This window comes from Thalassophryne amazonica, chromosome 9 (assembly GCF_902500255.1).
Source record: "Thalassophryne amazonica chromosome 9, fThaAma1.1, whole genome shotgun sequence".
Lineage (NCBI taxonomy): Eukaryota > Metazoa > Chordata > Actinopteri > Batrachoidiformes > Batrachoididae > Thalassophryne > Thalassophryne amazonica.
In genome coordinates, this window is record NC_047111.1 from 92,680,340 (window position 1) to 92,699,654 (window position 19,315).

General features: G+C 42.5%; 1 protein-coding gene across 2 annotated transcripts in view; it reads left to right on the forward strand.

Annotated features, from left to right (window-relative positions):
* The first annotated feature begins 234 nt into the window (after positions 1–234).
* Positions 235–19,315, forward strand: part of LOC117517665 (uncharacterized protein DDB_G0271670-like) — a 39,015-nt gene continuing 19,934 nt past the window's right edge. The window contains exons 1-3 of one of the 2 annotated variants that reach the window (XM_034178774.1): positions 235–416; positions 1,773–1,912; positions 3,588–3,632. In XM_034178774.1, coding sequence (XP_034034665.1) covers positions 267–416; positions 1,773–1,912; positions 3,588–3,632 — 335 coding nt within the window. In that variant the 5' untranslated portion in view covers positions 235–266. The remainder of the gene's footprint in view (positions 417–1,772; positions 1,913–3,587; positions 3,633–19,315) is intronic. The other variant, XM_034178775.1, reaches the window with a different exon arrangement.

Below are 19,315 nucleotides of genomic sequence, written 5' to 3' on the forward strand. Positions count from 1 at the left end.
ATTCTACAAGCCAAGTGTCATGTGGGCAAATGTACCAACAATCTGGTCAGAAAATGTAAAATATTGCAGAGTTAATGACATCTATTCCAGACCATTGAATTACTTTTGCATTACACTGCTACATTACAACCTCCTCAGCAAGAAGGAACAAACATTTTGGTAATAATTTGAGTTCAGAGACAGCTATTTGTTGATATGTAACCTTTAAGATCTACATGGTTCCTTCACAGAGCTTGGTGGGTCGTCTGAAAGAGAACCTTGAGAAAATGGCGGAAGAAAGAAACCAGTGCATTGCTGCTGAGAACAGGGAGAAGGATCAGAATAAACGAATGCAGAGGCAGATAAGAGACATTAAAGAAGAAATGGCAGAACTGTCCAAGAATGAGGCCGAGGCGAGCCGCAAGAAGCATGAGCTGGTGAGTCCATGGCTACGGGAGCCTCAGGTAAAGGTGCAAATAAAGGTGGATAACAGGACAGCGCCTCAGAAGTGAAATCAAAACATGTCTATCACCCCTAGTGGATGGTTCCAGTACAGGACCTCTGTCAACCTGGTTACGTGATTCCAGGTAGTTGTTTGTTTGCGTTTTTGTCAACATGAGAACCTGAGAAGTTAGATGTTTGGCCAATTATTGCTTTTGTGCTCACAAGTCATGTCGTATCACAGTAATAGCTTGCTGGTTATACAATCTTAATTTTGGTGTCAAGACACAAGTTTCTATAGGTTTCAATGCAGAGGTCACCATTGCTGCTCCTGCTACAATCACAGCTGATTAATCAAGTCTGGTGTTTCCTCACACCTGACCCAACAGTTGCGTGGAGCAGGGAAAGTTGGAAAATATGTACAGTAGGTAATCCGAGGGGTATTGTAGGTGAACCCTGACCTAGTGGAATGCTTTGTCAGAAACTGAAGGATTACCATGGTAATGATCAAAATTACAAAATTCACCCACTACTCAAACACCTCTTGCTGTATCTCAGGAACCAGTCAGGCTAGGGAGCAGATTTGAAGTTAAAATTACTTAGACACCCCAAGTTTCTATTTGATTGCATCCATTTTTCTTTAGGGCTCAGAATCCCTGTTATGACTTTTAATACCAATAAAACCACCCTTTCCTGGAAGTCAGTAACCACTCAGGTGAGAGAGCAGATTTTAGGCTTAAATTATTCAGAGACCCCAAGTTTCTCTTTGATCCCTTTTAACGTTTTTTCCCCTCAATACATCTCGAAATTCCCCTTACAACCTTTTGACTCCAGTCAATCACCTCTTGTTGTATCTCAGTCGTGACTCAGGCTAGAGAACAGATTTTAGGCATAAATTACTCAGAGACCCCAAGTTTCTCTTTGATCCCATTTAACATTTTTTTCCCTCGATATGTCTCGAAATTCCCCTTACAACCTTTTGACTCCAGTCAAATCAACTCTTCTTGTATCTCTGTCGTGACTCAGGCTGGATAACAGATTTAGGCTTAAATTACTCAGAGACCTCAAGTTTTTGTTGGATCCAACTGAACATTTTTCCTTAAAAATTTGCAGAAAATTCCAGCTACAACATGAGATACCAAAAGTAAAACTGCACAGCCAGTCCAAAATTGTGCTTGAGGGTGGCTTGTGACAAAAGGTCATGAACCGTCAGAAACACTTACCTTATTTTTTGCTTCATCTTTGCCCGGTGTACATCGCCTGTCTTTATTTACGCTTTATTTGAAATGCTTTCCTTGAGTGTTCCCAGAGGAGATAAGTGTGCAGTTTCTTTGCTGTTATCCGCCTATCAGGAGATGGACATTGAGAGCTTAGAGGCGGCCAATCAGAGTTTACAGGTGGACCTGAAGTTGGCCTTCAAGAGGATCGGGGACTTGCAGGCTGCCATTGAGGACGAGATTGAAAGTGATGACAATGAAGACCTAATCAACAGGTACGATGCATCCTCAATCTAAAAAGTACAATATTAGTATGTCCGCCAAGGATGTAATAAAATCACTGGCGTTCATTTATTTATTCGTCTGTCTGTGTGTCTTTTAGCAAGATCAAAGCTACTGCACGGATTTTGACAACATTTTCACCACATATAGATATTAGGCCACGGAAGACTCCATTAAATTTTGGAGGTGATCCAGATCCGGATTCTGGATCAAGTTTCACTTTATATAGGCTTTGAAAGATTACTGTCAGCAGGATTATGTCAAAACTACTGCACGGATTGTCACCACCTTTGCACCACAGATAGATATCAGGCTATGGAAGACACCATTAAATTTTGGAGGTGATCTGGATCTGGATCCTGATTCTGGATCAAGTTTCACTTTATATAGGCTTTAAAAGATTACTTTAGCAGGATTATGTCAAAACTAGTGCACGGATTCTCACCAAATTTGCACCACAGACACATATTAGGCCATGGAAGATTCCACTGAATTTTGGAGGAGATCTGGATCAAGATTTGGATTCTGGATCAAGTTTCACATTATATAGGCTTTGAAAGATTACTGTTAGCAGGATTTTGTCAAACCTACTGCATGGATTCTCACCAAATTTGCACCACAGATAGATATTAGGCTATGGAAGACTCCATTAAATTTTGGAGGTGATCTGGATCTGGATCCAGATTCTGGATCAAGTTTTACATTATATAGGCTTTGAAGGATTACGTCAAAACTACTACACGGATTCTCACCAAATTTGTACCACAGACACATAGGCCATGGAAGACTTCATTAAATTTTGGAGGTGATCTGGATCCAGATCCAGATTCTCAATCAAGTTTTACATTATATAGGTTTGAAGGATTACGTCAAAACTACTTAACGGATTCTCACCAAATGTGCACCACAGATACATATTAGGGCATGGAAGATTTCACTGAATTTTGGAGGTGATCTGGATCTGAATTGGTGGACATGACAAATCTCAGGTTGCTCTTGTTTACTTTGCTCTCTAAATGTATAATCTGCTCACAGTGCAGTAAGCGATACCAAATAATGAAGGGTTTTCTCTTTTTGAACATTCAGAAGACAATAAAAATGCTGCTTTCTCTGTTAAGCTATCAATCATAGCTTATACTTGTACTTTTTCATTCTTTATTGCTGACAATCTCCAGCGTCAGTTGATCTGTAACTGCTTTTGGGCTCTTGCAAGTGAATCCACCCCTGTTCCGCAAATAATCTTCACATGCTTTATTCGGTTTCCTTCTCCTGATCTTTTGTCTCTTTGCCGGTTTCCCCTGTTTGGTTATTTGCAGAGGGGTTGAGGGTTATGCTTGCAATGAGCCCTCTGAGGTAAACAGCGCCATAATAAAGACCTCTAAGAGGAAGACGTTATTCTTCTCGGCTCTGTTTGAGAAGGAGGCCAGCAACAGCTCCAGTTAATTTACCGAGCCACTGCTTCACAATGGATAGTTACCCTGGTATGTGTTGTGTGTGTGTTTATGTGTGTGTGTGTGTGTGTGTGCACACTGTGAGTGCAAAAAAAGTGTAAAACAATTATTTTCTGTTATCTTATTTCGCCCCTCCTTTTCCCCCCTTTGTGCCGTATCTCACCTTTTTCTCTTTCTGTTTTTCCATATCTTTTTTGCCCCCCTCCCCTTCTGGCAGTTTGCAAGACATGGTGACAAAATATCAGAAAAGAAAGAACAAAATGTGAGAATGGAAAATGCATCCTTTGTTTGTGTCATTGTCGCTGTGTTCAAGTTGTTTTCGCACCCGTTTTAACTGCATGGGAGCACAACACCGTGTTCTTTCAGTGTGTGTTGTTAGCAGTAACACTAAGAGGTAATTTTAAACAAAATGGAAAACCCTGCTGGAGCTATATGCCGCTGATAAGAGCTGTGCTTAGAGGATGATGCCAGTGTTTCATCTTGCTTTTGTTAAGTTTGTGCCAAGTGAGTGGAGGTACCTGTTCAGTCAGCCTATTTTGGAAAATGACAAAACCTGTTTTCCAGATATATCTGATGGGGGGGATATTTGTTTAAAGTCTTTTAAAAACTTATCTTTTTTACTTGGCTTTTGACACAAACGAGGCTTAGTTTGATAATGTTTTAAATTGTATTTTAGTGGTTCTTTTTATTTTTATTTCATTGTATTTTAGTTTGTCTTGTGTTTTAGTGTATAGCACCTTGTGTCAGTGCTGGCTGTTTTAAGGTGCTTTATAAATAAAGATGGTATGGTGTGGTACGGTGTGGTAGGGTATATAAACATGTAAACTGGATAGAAAATACAAAACTACTCACAATGAACCTGGCATTAATCCTATAACCAGCACAGTGTTGACCACCCTCATTATGTAACCTCAAGCATCATTATCACCATCATCATGCATGTGTTTGGATCCTTGGTTAAAGCTGGTTTGCACCAAACAGATTTTTTTTTTTTTGTGTGTTTTTTCTAAAACTTACATCCCCATAGTCCCTACTATTCCCACTAGTCCATGGGCCAAGTGGGCCGTTTGGTGCCACCTCAGCCAATAAATTGCTTCACTTAAAAAAAACAAAAAAAAACTGAAGCAACTCTATCTTTTGACCCCACTCCAAACTGAAATGTTTGCTGTTTTTGCCTCATAACTCCATAACATTCAGTCATAGATAGTCTAAACTATACCTTTTTGGAATCTTCAGAGAAATAATGTGGTATGCCTTTCAAAATGACTGGTGCATTTTCAAATGTTGGCTTCTCTGTGAACTTTCTATGTGTCTATAACCGCCACCCTGGGATGGCCACCATATGTTTTGTGTAGGCCATGATATAATAAGGGTGGCCCTGATTTGGTCAAAATTGTATTCAGTATCATTCACTCACTTGGCACAATACTGACCCTGATTTGGTCAAAATTGTATTCAGTATCATGGACTGTAAGTCCTTTCGGGTGCTCCCTTGTTTTCACTTGGGGTCACCACAGCAGATCCCAAGTGAATCTGCATGTATGATTGGCACAGGTTTTACACCAGATGCCGTTCCTGATGAAATTCCACATTACATGGAAAATATGTGCCCACACTGAATCCAGACAACCAAACCACTTGGCCACCACCCCTGCCATTCCGATTCATAGCATTGACTGTATATTGATAATCAAGTGAAGCTGATGGCTCAGGTGGATTTGGGACACCCCCAACTTGAAAACATTACATATAACTGCTTTTAAGTTGAGTAAACTCAAAAATGTCTTGCAGTTGTTGCCTTGAGAATTTTGTTTTCAGTGCACCTGACTGTTAATCTGTTGAAATTCTACAGTTTTGATATCGTGGAATTTATTTTTGGCATGCTAATATTATTATGACTTATCAGAGTGTGTTAGAAAAAATGCATCTTGTCACCTTCAACAAATAGTAAAGGATTATTAACCGAGCACGAGGTCTGTATGGGAAAATATCAGACTGAGGTGTTGACAGTGCAGCCAATCAAGTGAGGTTAATAATTTGTTTATTGTATGGCTATACATTACACAACACACACACACACCTATATATATATATATATATATATTACACTCAACAAAAATATAAACGCAACACTTTGGTTTTGCTCCCATTCTGTTTGAGATGAACTCAAAGATCTAAAGTTTTTCTCACATACACAATATCACAATTTCCCTCAATATTTTCACAAACCAGTCTAAATCTGTGATAGCGAGCACTTTTCCTTTGCTGAGATAATCCATCCCACCTTACAGGTGTGCCATACCAAGATGCTGATTACACACCATGATTAGTGCACAGGTGTGCCTTAGACTGTCCACAATAAAAGGCCACTCTGAAAGGGTGCAGTTTTATCACACAGCACAATGCCCACAGATGTCGCAAGATTTGAGGGAGCGGTGCAATTGGCATGCTGACAGTAGGAATGTCAACCAGAGCTGTTGCTCGTGTATTAAATGTTCATTTCTCTACAATAAGCCGTCTCCAAAGGCGTTTCAGAGAATTTGGCAGTACATCCAACCAGCCTCACAACTGCAGACCACGTGTAACCACACCAGCCCAGGACCTCCACATCCAGGAGGTTCACCTCCAAGATCGTCTGAGACCAGCCACTCGGACAGCTATTGAAACAATCGGTTTGCATAACCAAAGAATTTCTGCACAAACGGTCAGAAACCGTCTCAGGGAAGCTCATCTGCATGCTCGTCGTCCTCATCGGGGTCTTGACCTGACTCCAGTTCATCGTCGTAACCGACTTGAGTGGGGCAAATGCTCACATTCACTGGCGTTTGGCACGTTGGAGAGGTGTTCTCTTCACGGATGAATCCCTGTTCACACTGTTCAGGGCAGATGGCAGACAGCGTGTGTGGCGTCGTGTGGGTGAGCGGTTTTTCTGATGTCAATGTTGTGGATCGAGTGGCCCATAGCAGTGGGGTTATGGTATGGGCAGGCATCTGTTATGGACGAAGAACACAGGTGCATTTTATTGATGGCATTTTGAAATGCACAGAGATACCGTGACGAGATCCTGAGGCCCATTGTTGTGCCATCCAAGAACATCACCTCATGTTGCAGCAGGATAATGCACGGCCCCATGTTGCAAGGATCTGTACACAATTCTTGGAAGCTGAAAATGTCCCAGTTCTTGCATGGCCGGCATACTCACTGGACATGTCACCCATTGAGCATGTTTGGGATGCTCTGGACCGGCGTATACGACAGCGTGTACCAGTTCCTGCCAATATCCAGCAACTTCGCACAGCCATTGAAGAGGAGTGGACCAACATTCCACAGGCCACAATTGACAACCTGATCAACTCTATGCGAAGGAGATGCGTTGCACTGCATGAGGCAAATGGTGGTCACACCAGATACTGACTGGTATCCCCCCCCCAATAAAACAAAACTGCACCTTTCAGAGTGGCCTTTTATTGTGGACAGTCTAAGGCACACCTGTGCACTAATCATGGTGTCTAATCAGCATCTTGATATGGCACACCTGTGAGGTGGGATGGATTATCTCAGCAAAGGAGAAGTGATCACTATCACAGATTTAGACTGGTTTGTGAACAATATTTGAGGGAAATGGTGATATTGTGTATGTGGAAAAAGTTTTAGATCTTTGAGTTCATCTCATACAAAATTGGAGCAAAACCAAAAGTGTTGCATTTATATTTTTGTTGAGTGTGTATATATATATATATATATATATATATATATATATATATATACACATACATATGACAGTGTTGGGCTCATAGTCAGACCTGTTCGCTTTCTTCACCCCCATAAAGAACTTGCTAACAGACGGTCCAGTCGTTAGTTGGTAAGCTATCAATTGGTGTGTTTTTTCAGATGCTGTTTAGATATTTATGGAGTATGTTCATGTCTGACTTGGTTTTTCTAATCATGTTTTTAGCTTTATCGTTTGTAACGAATCTCATATGTGATCAGAACCGATTATTATGGTAACGGTCTGATGTTGGAAAATATCAGATCGGAAATCAGCCAATCAAAGTAATTTTTTTAAATGTTTTTTTGGTTTTAACCTCCGATTTTCATATTGTTGGTTTTTAACCTAAACAGCTTCCTTTTTTCTTTTTTTTTTTTTGAAATCCTACTGGGAAGTAGTTGCTCCCGGTGTGTAGTGAGCGCCTTGTGAGGCATTACTGTAAAGCGCTTTGAGCGTCTGATGCAGATGGAAAAGCGTTATATAAATACAGTCCATTTACCATTTATTTAAATAATTTGACTGATTATTGTAATTAGTGTTTTAGTATTTGGAAATACTCCGCTAACAGTCCAATGAATATCTAAGTAGTACAGTTTGAAGTGTTACATCACAAACACAGTGTAGTGTGTTTTAATTGAAAGAAACTGTCGCCCTGAAGTCTGTTTGCCAATGAACTGGTGTTGAAAAGAAACCATAGAAACCAGGCGCAAAACCGACAGAGCCATACAAGATTTAATACTGAGTGTAAGTATTTGTGACAAAGATTTACAACCAGTACAGGCCAATTGTCAGAAGCGATTAATGTTCACTTCTAAATTCTTTGGGCTTGTTTGTCTCTACAAGCCTCAGGACCAGTTGGCTCGTGTTCTGGGCCAAGGTACAAATTGTTTGTGACCACCATTTGCACAGGGACTCAATTGCAAGCCACCTTTTATTTTGTGTGTTGAAGGCGAGGGAGGAGCAGATGCTCCTGCTGTTGGTGTTTTGTCAGTATCTTTTTTGTGTGTGTGTACTACATCATATATAAAATATTCACAGAGATGACAAAAAGGTGGCCTGTGTAATTAACCTGCTATTAAAAAGGTTCCTATTGTCTTCTTTGTGAATTTTCATTAATTAGAATAATATTTAGATTACCTTCTGTAGTGATTTAATGTATTATTATTATATTATGACATGATTATTTTGCTGTTGTTCACATTGCGTGTGTAATCTGAACATTCTCACAACAGTCACATCATCAGAAATCAGATATGAAGTAGCTCTAATGATATTTAGGTCTGCCTGTCCAGGTTTGGAGGGGAAGGATTAATTTATCACATTTTAGAGGGTACATGTGTAACCGTGCTGAATTTGGCCGTGTATTAGTCCAGCTCGGTTCAAAGAGATAAAACCCAGTCCTGTTCGTCTTCTCTGCTTCATATAGTTTAACTCTGCATTGTGTTTGGGAAATAATCAGCCGATGGGATGAAGTAATTGCTGTTTAATCTGTGTGGAACAGAATATGTATGTTGTGTGTTGGGGGGTGTGGCTGGACATTTTGGTGTTCTTTTCTTTCTTTGCTCTCCAGGTGGCATGGAAACTGATTTGTCTGTGGAAAAGGTGCTGACTGAAGAGTCCTTCACCCTCATCAACATCATGTGCAGCACCTGTGGATGTTGCTCACACCCTCATCAATGTCATGTGCAGCACCTGTGGATGGTGCTCACATGCAACCTTAAAGACTTTCAGCTGAAGCAGATAATTAGATGGCGTTCTGCATTTAAGCCATGTGTGATTCAAGCAGAATTGCCGGGAACTCGACCTTGTGATGTTCGTTTGTGAGACGCTGAGGACCGCACCTGGGTTTGACACATCGAGCCTGTGAAGCAGGAAGGGTGAGGGACACATGCTGTCAGCACACATCAGAGGTGACTATTGTTTGACTACTCGTTGATAGTAACTTGGTATTTGTTACGCAGTATATTGAATTGAAGATGAGAATTGTGCAGCTTGCTTCTCACTGCTGTGGCGTGCGGACGAGTGATCCTCCACCTGTTGTGAGAAGCTGCTCATTTGCATAAAGTTGAAAATACAGACCTGAATGTGTTTGCTGATAGTGTGTGTCTTTGAAGGATATTAGTTGTAACTGCTGACTTACCTCACCTCTTCTATCCATTCGCAGAGAGTCGGTTTGTCGTGTACACCTGGGGGGTGTTTGGCGGTAATAGTGAGTCCAGAAGCGCCGGCGCTTTGATCCTTTTGGGCGCTGGAGAGCGTGCCAGCCTTCACTCCACCAGAATGACGCTGTTTTAGTTTCTACACTTTATTATGCACCAGAGGGTGAAGAAATAAATTGGTTTTTGTTATTGGAACCGCTTTCTGGTTATTTTGGCGCTGGGTTCCGTCGACGCAGGTCCGCTCCTCAACCTGTGTCGGACACATAACAGCCGGCCATTCCATAATGGACCCAGCGGCAGAGGCGGTTTCCTTTTGTCAAAAAGTTCAAGAACACTTGGAGAAAATATGGGAGCAATTACAGCATCTCGCAAACCAAATTAAACAAACAGACGCCCGTGTTACGGAGCTTGCAGTGCTGCTCCAGCTGCGGCACCATCGATACGGTGCAGATAACTCCGTCACCCAGAGAATTCGGCGTCCAAATCGATTATTTGTCATCCGGAGCCTTATGTGGGAGACGTCGATAGCCTGTGCTTCGTTTTTGATGCAGTGTTCTTGTTTTTGCTCAGCGACCGGCTTCCTTCTCTTTCTGATGGGAGCCGTGTTTCATATGTGACAAATTTGCTCCGAGGTGACGCCTTAGCTTGGGTCACAGCGTTGTGGAGTAACAACTCGCCATTGTTCGGATCCTTTAGGATTTATCCCGGGAGTTCCGACTGGTTTTTGACCATCCGGTGAAAAACGAATCCGTTGCCCAACGGTTGCTGAATCTCAGGCAGGGGGAGTCAGAGTGCGGCGGAGTATTCCGTGGACTTCCGGAGTTTTTCTGCTCAGTCAGGTTGGGAATGCCGCAGCTTACGAGGAGTGTTTGTAGATGGGTTATAAATGAGTCATTAACGACGAGCCTGGCAGTCCGTGCCGAGCCAAACGATTTAGAGAGCTAATATCGTTTGGTGATTCGTCCTAGATGATCGGATGAAGGAGCGTGGACGTGAGAGAGGGCGGCCATCAGAGCGGGTTTTTTCATCTCGGCGCTTTCCCCGACACAGATCTGGGCCGCCTCTTCTTCGCCCCACTGAGGCTCCTCCGACGGGACCTCTGGCTCCTCTTGGTGACGAGCCCATGCAGCTCGGACGAGCGGAGATCACTGTATTGCCCCAACATAGAAGCGTCAAGAAAAATAATAGTGACGTATCTCCAGCTGTTCTGGGACAGGCAAAATAACACACACAAAAAAAAAAAAAAAAAAAAGAAAGAAAAAAAAGAAACTTGTATGGGTTAATGTTTTTTTTTTTTGAATAGGGGTTATTATTTGTTGGGGAGTCAGAGGCGTTTCTGTGGAGTGAACGTTAGGCGGTTAGAAGCCCGTCGGGCTCACTTGATCGTTATTTTTTATGTGTTTTTAGGTATTTTCTGTTTGGGTTTTTGGGTCGTTTTATTTTGTTGTTTTTATTTCCCTACATCCCTAACCCAACCTCACTTGCCCCAAGACCGTTTGTCTTGTGGGTTGTGGGGTGGTGCAGGTTGGTCACGCTGAGCGTTCTCAGAAGACCTCTGCACCTAGTGGGGGGGGGGTGTGTTAGGGGCGTTTTTTTTGGTTTGGTTAGGACCCGGTTCCACTCCAGCCTCGGTGAGCCCTTTGTTACCATTCGTCATTGGTGTGCCGGGGTGTGGGTGGCAGCGGGAACATACCTCAGTCGGAGGGGTGGGCCGATCTGTTGCCGTCGCCTTTTCGGTAGTTCCACCCCTCCCAAGAGGCTGGGGTATGGTCGAGTTGGGGCACCGGACGTATTTCCGGTTTTCCGCTGCGCCTTGGGGTTGGGGCTGGGTTAGTTTTTCCTGTTCCCTTCCCCGGCTTTATGTTTTGAGCCGTTTGCCAAAATGGGCCGCCGAGGGGCTCTGGGAGGGACCTGGGGTCTTTCGGGGTGCTGGGGAAGGTAACAGCGTTTACGGTAGTTTTGTGCCCCTGGGGTTGTTTTAGGTAGTTCTCCGGGGGTTGGATTTTGATTTTGTTTTGTTTCCTTCCGGGTTCCACCTCCAGGGTTGATGGGACGGTCCTCTGGGGGGGAATTGGCTTGTGGGGCCGACTAGCCAGGTGTGGCCGGGTCTGGGGTTCTGGGCTTGTGGGGGGGGGGTGCCTCCTGGGGTTTGATGGTACGGTCCTCTGGGGGGGCGCCATTTGCTCCATGTACACCTGGGGACCTTTGTGGGATTCCGGTTCTGGCTATTCCTCCTGGAACCGGCGGTAAAGGCCTTCTGGTGGGGGGGGGGGGGGGGTTGGGCTCTGCAGCCGTTCTGGGGGGTTGTTGTTATTTTTCTTTTATACATTATGTTTGTATTGTGTTTGAGGGCTGTGTTGGGTTTTTGCGTTTGGGAGTTTTTCTTTTCTTCCCAGGGGTTGGATGGGACGGTCCCCTGGGGAGGTTTTGGGTGGGTTTTATGTTTTTTCTTGTGTGTTGGATTATACTGGGGACTGTTTTGGGGTTTTTTGTTGATGCCAGCCGGCCTTCCAGCTGCGGTGCCCTGTCCTGCTGTCTGTGGTGGACCTTGGGAGCGTTGTGCTGTCTGCTTCCTGACGAGGACTCCGGCGGGAGGTGCTGTTCTCGGGCCTGGTCTGTTCGGTCGCCGGGAGGCTTCCCGTTGAGGGGGGGGTACTGTTGTGTGTTGGGGGGTGTGGCTGGACATTTTGGTGTTCTTTTCTTTTCTTTGCTCTCCAGGTGGCATGGAAACTGATTTGTCTGTGGAAAAGGTGCTGACTGAAGAGTCCTTCACCCTCATCAACATCATGTGCAGCACCTGTGGATGGTGCTCACACCCTCATCAATGTCATGTGCAGCACCTGTGGATGGTGCTCACATGCAACCTTAAAGACTTTCAGCTGAAGCAGATAATTAGATGGCGTTCTGCATTAAGCCATGTGGTGATTCAAGCAGAATTGCCGGGAACTCGACCTTGTGATGTTCGTTTGTGAGACGCTGAGGACCGCACCTGGGTTTGACACATCGAGCCTGTGAAGCAGGAAGGGTGAGGACACATGCTGTCAGCACACATCAGAGGTGACTAATTGGTTTGACTACTCGTTGATAGTAACTTGGTATTTTGTTACGCAGTATATTTGAATTGAGATGAGAATTGTGCAGCTTGCTTCTCACTGCTGTGGCGTGCGGACGAGTGATCCTCCACCTGTTGTGAGAAGCTGCTCATTTGCATAAAGTTGAAAATACAGACCTGAATGTGTTGCTGATAGTGTGTGTCTTTTGAAGGATATTAGTTGTAACTGCTGACTTACCTCACCTCTTCTATCCTTCGCAGAGAGTCGGTTTGTCGTGTCCACCTGGGGGGTGTTTGGCGGTAATAGTGAGTCCAGAAGCGCCGGGCTTTGATCCTTTTGGGCGCTGGAGAGCGTGCCAGCCTTCACTCCACCAGAATGACGCTGTTTTAGTTTCTACACTTTATTATGCACCAGAGGGTGAAGAAATAATTGTTTTTGTTATTGGACCGCTTTCTGGTTATTTTGGCGCTGGGTTCCGTCAGACGCAGGTCCGCTCCTCAACCTGTGTCGACACATAACAATGTACTGGTCACCATTAATGGGTTCATCACAGTAGGTATCGCACCTTGCGAGGAACAGCATGGATTATATGGATATATGGAAAATAAGATAACAGAATGGATTCTAATAATACAATACATGCTTTGAAGGGCGGTATGCATTTTCAGAGGCCCAACGTTCATGCCCAGTCGCCCAAAATAACTGATATTCGCCCGAGTTTGACCAGGGCGAATACCTGTCATTGCGGGTGACATGAACGGAGGGACTCTGAAAATGCATACCGCCCTTCAAAAGCATGTTATTGTATTATTATCACTTACTGAGATACACAACACGTGGAATCACATTAACAATATTTAATGTAATTTCAAAATGCACGACACCCAGCAAACGCGTACATAAAAAGTTGGCTCACTTTAACTTTTGTCGTGTTGGCTGGTACCGTGCTGCTCTCCAAATTCGCCAGGGCGTCCTCATCAAGGTGGCTGCTTTGGCTGTTGTTCATTGTCGTACTATCCATGATAAAATCGTCCGGAATATCCATATTGGGACCAACACACACTTCTCACCTTTTCATGTTATCGTCTGCATACAGTTCTTGGGTTGTACATGATATGATGTCATCACTTTATGCACAGCGGGCGGGTATTGGGATACCCGCACGTTACTGTGGGCAGGTATGGACAGGTAGCGTGAATGTAAATCTATACTACCAGTCCAACAACGTCTCAGTAAGTGATAATAATAACCAATATTTTATCTTTGTGCTATTACCAGTGCACCCACCTCATGCCAGTCTTCCATAAAATGGTAATGTGGTCCCTGTGTCCACTGCACTTACCATCCCGACCACCAAGGTAGGGCATTGTTTCCCCCATAATTCATGAACCCAAATGAAAAGTAATGACAATTGGAATCAAATACAACATTAACCCTATTACAGGTGCAAAAAAAAGTAGTAATAATAATAATAATAATAATAATAATAATAATGGTAGAAGGATTGCACATACTTTTACTTAGAAAGATCAGATCAGACTGTTTTGACCATTGTCACAGCTTTGAATCTGATCAAGTGCTGCATTCATATTACACTGCTCTGCACATTTTTGTCTGCTTCATCAGTAAAATGTGCTATTTATTATGGATTTTGGTAGGCTGAATTCAAATATGACAATAAAAATGGCTGATTGCCTACTGTTTTTAAGATATTTAAGTTTTTACCTTTTACGTCCACGTAGTTTCAGTGTTGACAGTTGAGTTTTCATGATACTTCAGTTTCAATTTATTTTCATTTATATAGTGTCAAATCACAAAAAAAGGTGCCTCAGTGTGCTTCAGACAGGTAAGGTCTAACCTTACCACAACAGCACACAGGCGACAGTGGTAAGAAAAAACTCCCTCCGAGGAAGAAACCTCAAGCAGACCAGACTCAAAGGGGTGACCCTCTGCTTGGGCCATGCTACAGACACAAATTACAAAACAATTCACAAAACAATATAGAGGAAATGTTGCCGGGGGACAGGACTGGAGGGTTTCCAAAGCAGACATCATACCCATCTCTGGATGGAGCCACACCTCAAACACAGAGAGAGAGAGAGAGAGAGAGAGAGAGAGAACAGAATCAGGCATCAGAAAGACAACAAATACAGTATAATTTGTCAGCATTAAGTAACAAGAAAACCAAAAAAAATACTAAGGTGATCACCGGCCACTAGCCTTAAGTTTCAATAAAGACCCAGAATTTAGATAAAGTTGAGGCCGCGGCAGGCTCCATTTTCTAATAAAATTAACAATAAAAAGCATAGTAACATACTATGCCAGTATGCTAGCCATACAAAAGGGAAAATAAGTGCGTCTTAAGTCTGGACTTTAAAGTCTGTACAGAATCTGACTGTTTTATTGACGCAGGGAGATCATTCCACAGAACAGGGGCGTGATAAGAGAAAGCTCGGTCACCCATAGACTTTTTTATAGGCTAGTAGCAGAACTTTAAAATCTGATCTCACAGGGACAGGAAGCCAGTGAAGAGATGCCAAAATGGGTGTAATGTGTTCAAACTTTCTGCTTCGTGTCAAAAGTCTGGCAGTCTTTTGAACCAATTGGAGACCCCTAATGCTGGACTGCTGTAAACCAGAAAATAGACCATTGCAGTAGTCCAATCTAGAAGAGACAAATACATGAATCGGGGTCTCAGCATTTCAGTCTTATCAGTCTTAACAGAATTGAAAATTAGGAAGTTGCTAGACATCCAGCTTCCCACTGATGCAAGGCAATCTTCTAAGGATTTTATGTGGATAAAATTACCAGCAGTTATCAGCATGTACAACTGAGTATCATCAGCATAGCAGTGAAAGGTACTCCCAAAATGCAGCAATATGTGTCCAAGGGGGGCTATATAAAGGGTGGCTATATAAAGTAGTGTTATTGTACAAAACACAGTGAGAACGACTGGTCAGCTATAATGTCAACCACGCAAGTGCACTCCCAGTAATCCCAAAATGATTCTCCAGTCTATCGAGTAGAATATGATGATCCACAGTACCAAACGCAGCACTGAGATCTAACAGCACCAGAACCATAGTGGTGTCTGAATCATTGCAAGCAGAAGATCATTCAACACTTTAGTGAGAGCCGTCTCAGTGGAATGATGTTTTCTAAAAGCAGACTGCAGTGGCACAAAAAGGTTATTCTCAGTAAGGTGGTCCATGAGCTGCCATGAAACCATTTTTTTCCAGAATTTTAGAGCAAAATGATAGATTTGATACCAGCCTATAGTTTTTCAATACACTAGGGTCAAGATTAGATTGGTTAAGTAATGGTTTAATCACTGCAGATTTGAAACATTTAGGAACAGATCCAGAATTTAATGAGAGATTAATAATTTCCAGCACAGTCAGCCCAAGAGTGGGCCACAGGTCCTTAAACAGTTTTGTTGGTATAGGATCAAATAAGCAGGTTATGCTTTTTGTAGACGTTACAAGTTTCATTAGCATGCCTAATGAGATACTATCAAATTTTGTAAATCCAGGTAACACCTTAGTGAAGGCCCCTAGCTCAATAGCAGGGTGTAGTGGCTGGATTAAGGCATGATGGGATATGTTTAAAGTAATGTCTTCTACTTTCTTCTCAAAGTAATCCAAGAAATCCAGTGCTGTAAAAGGAGAGTGACTTACAGGTGGTTGTCCATGAATATGTGTTGCTACCATGTTGAACAAGAATTTTGAGTTACGCTTGTTTTTGTTGATGAAATCAGAGTAATAGGTCCGCTTTGTAGCCAGTTGTGCATGCTTATAGTCTAAGATAGCATCACGCCATGCTAGGTGGAATACTTCTCATTTTGAAATTTCCGTTCTAGACCTCTAGCCTTATGCTTGAGGTCACGCAAGTAATCACTGAACCAAGGTGACTGTTTTGGGGGGATGTGGTTTTAATAAAGGTGGCGCAATCATGTACAGTGTAGTTTTGAGTGCTGAGTTTAAACTATCCACAAGACTGTCTACTGATTGGGCATTTTCCAAACGTGAACCTAAGATATCAGGCAGTTTAGCTTCGAGTTCAGTCATTGTTGAGGAGTTGATGTGTTGCCGCAGTGACAAGTAAGGTTGTTGTTCTACTAAAACACAGCAGCGAAACTGTAAACCTAATAAGTGAATGATCAGAGACCACCGATGCAAGAGGCATGATGTCAATATTCTTGACAGCAATACCAAATGCGAGAACCAGATCCAGGATATTTTCACTAATGTGCGTCAAGTCCTGAATGCATTGCTGAAATCCTAATGCATCCACAATTTCCATAATTGATTTGCACAGGGGATCAGAAGGCTTATTTATTTAATGTTAAATGTCACCATGTCACCAATCATTAGAATGTTACAGTATCTGCACTAGTTGACAAGTTAGAAATGAACGCACCAAATTCATCTAAGAATTCATATTATGGGCCAGGGGTCCTATATACATTGACAAAATAATACGACTGATTTTTATTCTTCTGACCTTGGCAATACGTAGCATCATAGGCAGAGCGGAGAATCAGATACTCAAACAAGTTATATTCGTGACCCCCAACAGCTGATAAGCTAAACCTAGACTTATAAATAAAAGCAACACCCCCGCCTTGCTTCACATCACGAGGTACGTGACTATGTATGCCAGTAGGCAGGCCTCACATAAGGGAAGGACAGCTGTAGGTTTAAGCCAGGTTTCACGTAACCCAGTCATATCTAAGTGATGATCCATCATTAGATCATTAATCAACAATGACTTTGAGGACAGTGATCTTATGTTAATGAGAGTAGCAGTAGCAGCAAGTAGCAGACTAAGGACCTCAGTGGGATTAACAGTTGGACTGTTTGGATTTAGGGGTGGTTCTAGAGTAGCATATATAAGATGCCTGGAAGTAGGTTTAGGTTTGAGACATTCCATGTGGGTTGTAGGTAGCAGACACAGAATATTTGATATTGCTGGAACAGCCAATGGTTCCAGAGTAGCATATATAAGATACCTGGAAGTAGGTTTATTTTTGCGACATTCCATGTGGGTTGTTGGTAGCAGACACGGGATATTTGATATTGCTGGAACAGTCAACGGACAGTCAATTTCAGCGTCATCCAGTGTAGAAATGGGTATTAAGTTTTCAAAATATATCTCTTTATGATATTTAGGGACATACCTACGGAAGCAGGCCACAGTCTCAACTTGATGAATTTCACTCCCTGGCAAATAAACGCAGATAAAAGCTAATTGATTCCACACCCACATTTGTCATAAGCCGGGTGGCAGTGTCAGGAGCTCTGTCCCAGGGAATACATTCAACGTCAGTAACCTGACTTTGCGGGTGATAGAATCCTCTATCACTAAAGCCCGGCGTTGTGGCCTGGAGATAGGAGTGGAAGTCACCCGTGGGCTCAAAGAACTAACATCAGGCATATCCAAGGGAGAAAACTTTCACAATTCGCTGTAGCAAGTGTGATCGGGGTACCACTACCGGGCACCGAGCTCTATGTGACTTCCTCCGCTGAACCACATTCTGAAAGCCGTCCTCCACAGCCGGTGTTTCTAGGCTAATGCTAATGGGCGTGCTAGCTGGCCCAAGACTAACCTCATCTGGAGTGCCTGTAACATCTACAGTATATCCACTGAGCTAAGAAGCTGTTCTTGTTTACGGACACGGCTCTCTAGAAAAGCCACGCTATTTGCCAGCATCCCACAGGATTTATGTAAAGTGTAAAGTAGTGTAATTTGTGCACCAGAAAATTCAAGAGTATAGCCAAGCAAGCGTGAGCTAACTACTAACGAATATGCTAACCGCTCCTAAGGTTCACACAGGAGTAAATTAATTAGCTAAAATTCATAGCATTTATGCTGAAAAAGTAACAGACGTATGACTAAAAGTATGAACTCCTAAGACTCCTAAAACTCCTAAGAGTAAACCACTCCTAAGATTAACACAAGACTAAAGTAATAAGCTAAAATTCACAGCAGTTAAACTGAAAAACTAACAGAAGTATTAAAGAAACTGGCGGGAGGGGGGTCGACCTAGCTAATGCAAGCTAACCGCTAGTAAAAATGCTCGTCATTCCTAAGATTTACACAGGAGTAAAATATAGTGACCTAAAATTCATAGCTGTCACACTGAAAAGCTAACAGAAGTATTAGACTGGCAAAATAGTCTTAAAAGGAATGGCGGGGGGGGGGGGGGGGGGTTGACCTAGCTAACACAGCTAACTGCTAGCCAAAGCTAACCGCTAGGAATTCAAAAAGGAGGACAGTAGTTAAATAGATTCAGAGTAGATAAACTTAAAAATGAAAAGAAGTTTTAAAACAGAATTAAAAAATGAATACAGTCGTGTAGAGATTGGAAGAGCGTCACAACAGCAAACATTAGTCTTCTTTTTGACTAGTAGCAGCCAGATGAAATGTGGACGTGTCCTCGACCTTCTCCAGTCTCTGGGATCTTCCACACTGAGTCTCCTCAACATCATAAACATATAGTCTTTTCATATTTCTCTGATTATTTTTAGATAACATTTCACCTGTTCTGTTTTTGTAATATTTTAAAATCAGCAAAAGGGTTATATGTTAAACCTTAGTCGTATAACATAGCTTAAAAGCTAGAGTCAATCAACAATTTCAAACATTTTTTTTTCTCAGTTGCACAAAATTACTAAAGTTTGACTATTTATTTCAGAAGCATTTTGGCTGTAGACCAGTGTTACCAGCTAGGTCAGGTGATTTATTAATTTAACCAGTTAAATAAATAAATAAACAGTTTGAATAGTCCACTTTCATGTTCATAACTGATCTGTATTTGATCAGGCTGTTCACACAATCATCACACCAACAGAGATGAAACACAGTTCAGAACTGAATTGGATGTTAAGACCATTACGGCCAGTGAAATTACAATTTCAATTCAATTCCAATTTATTGCTATTTACAGTGCATCGGGAAAATA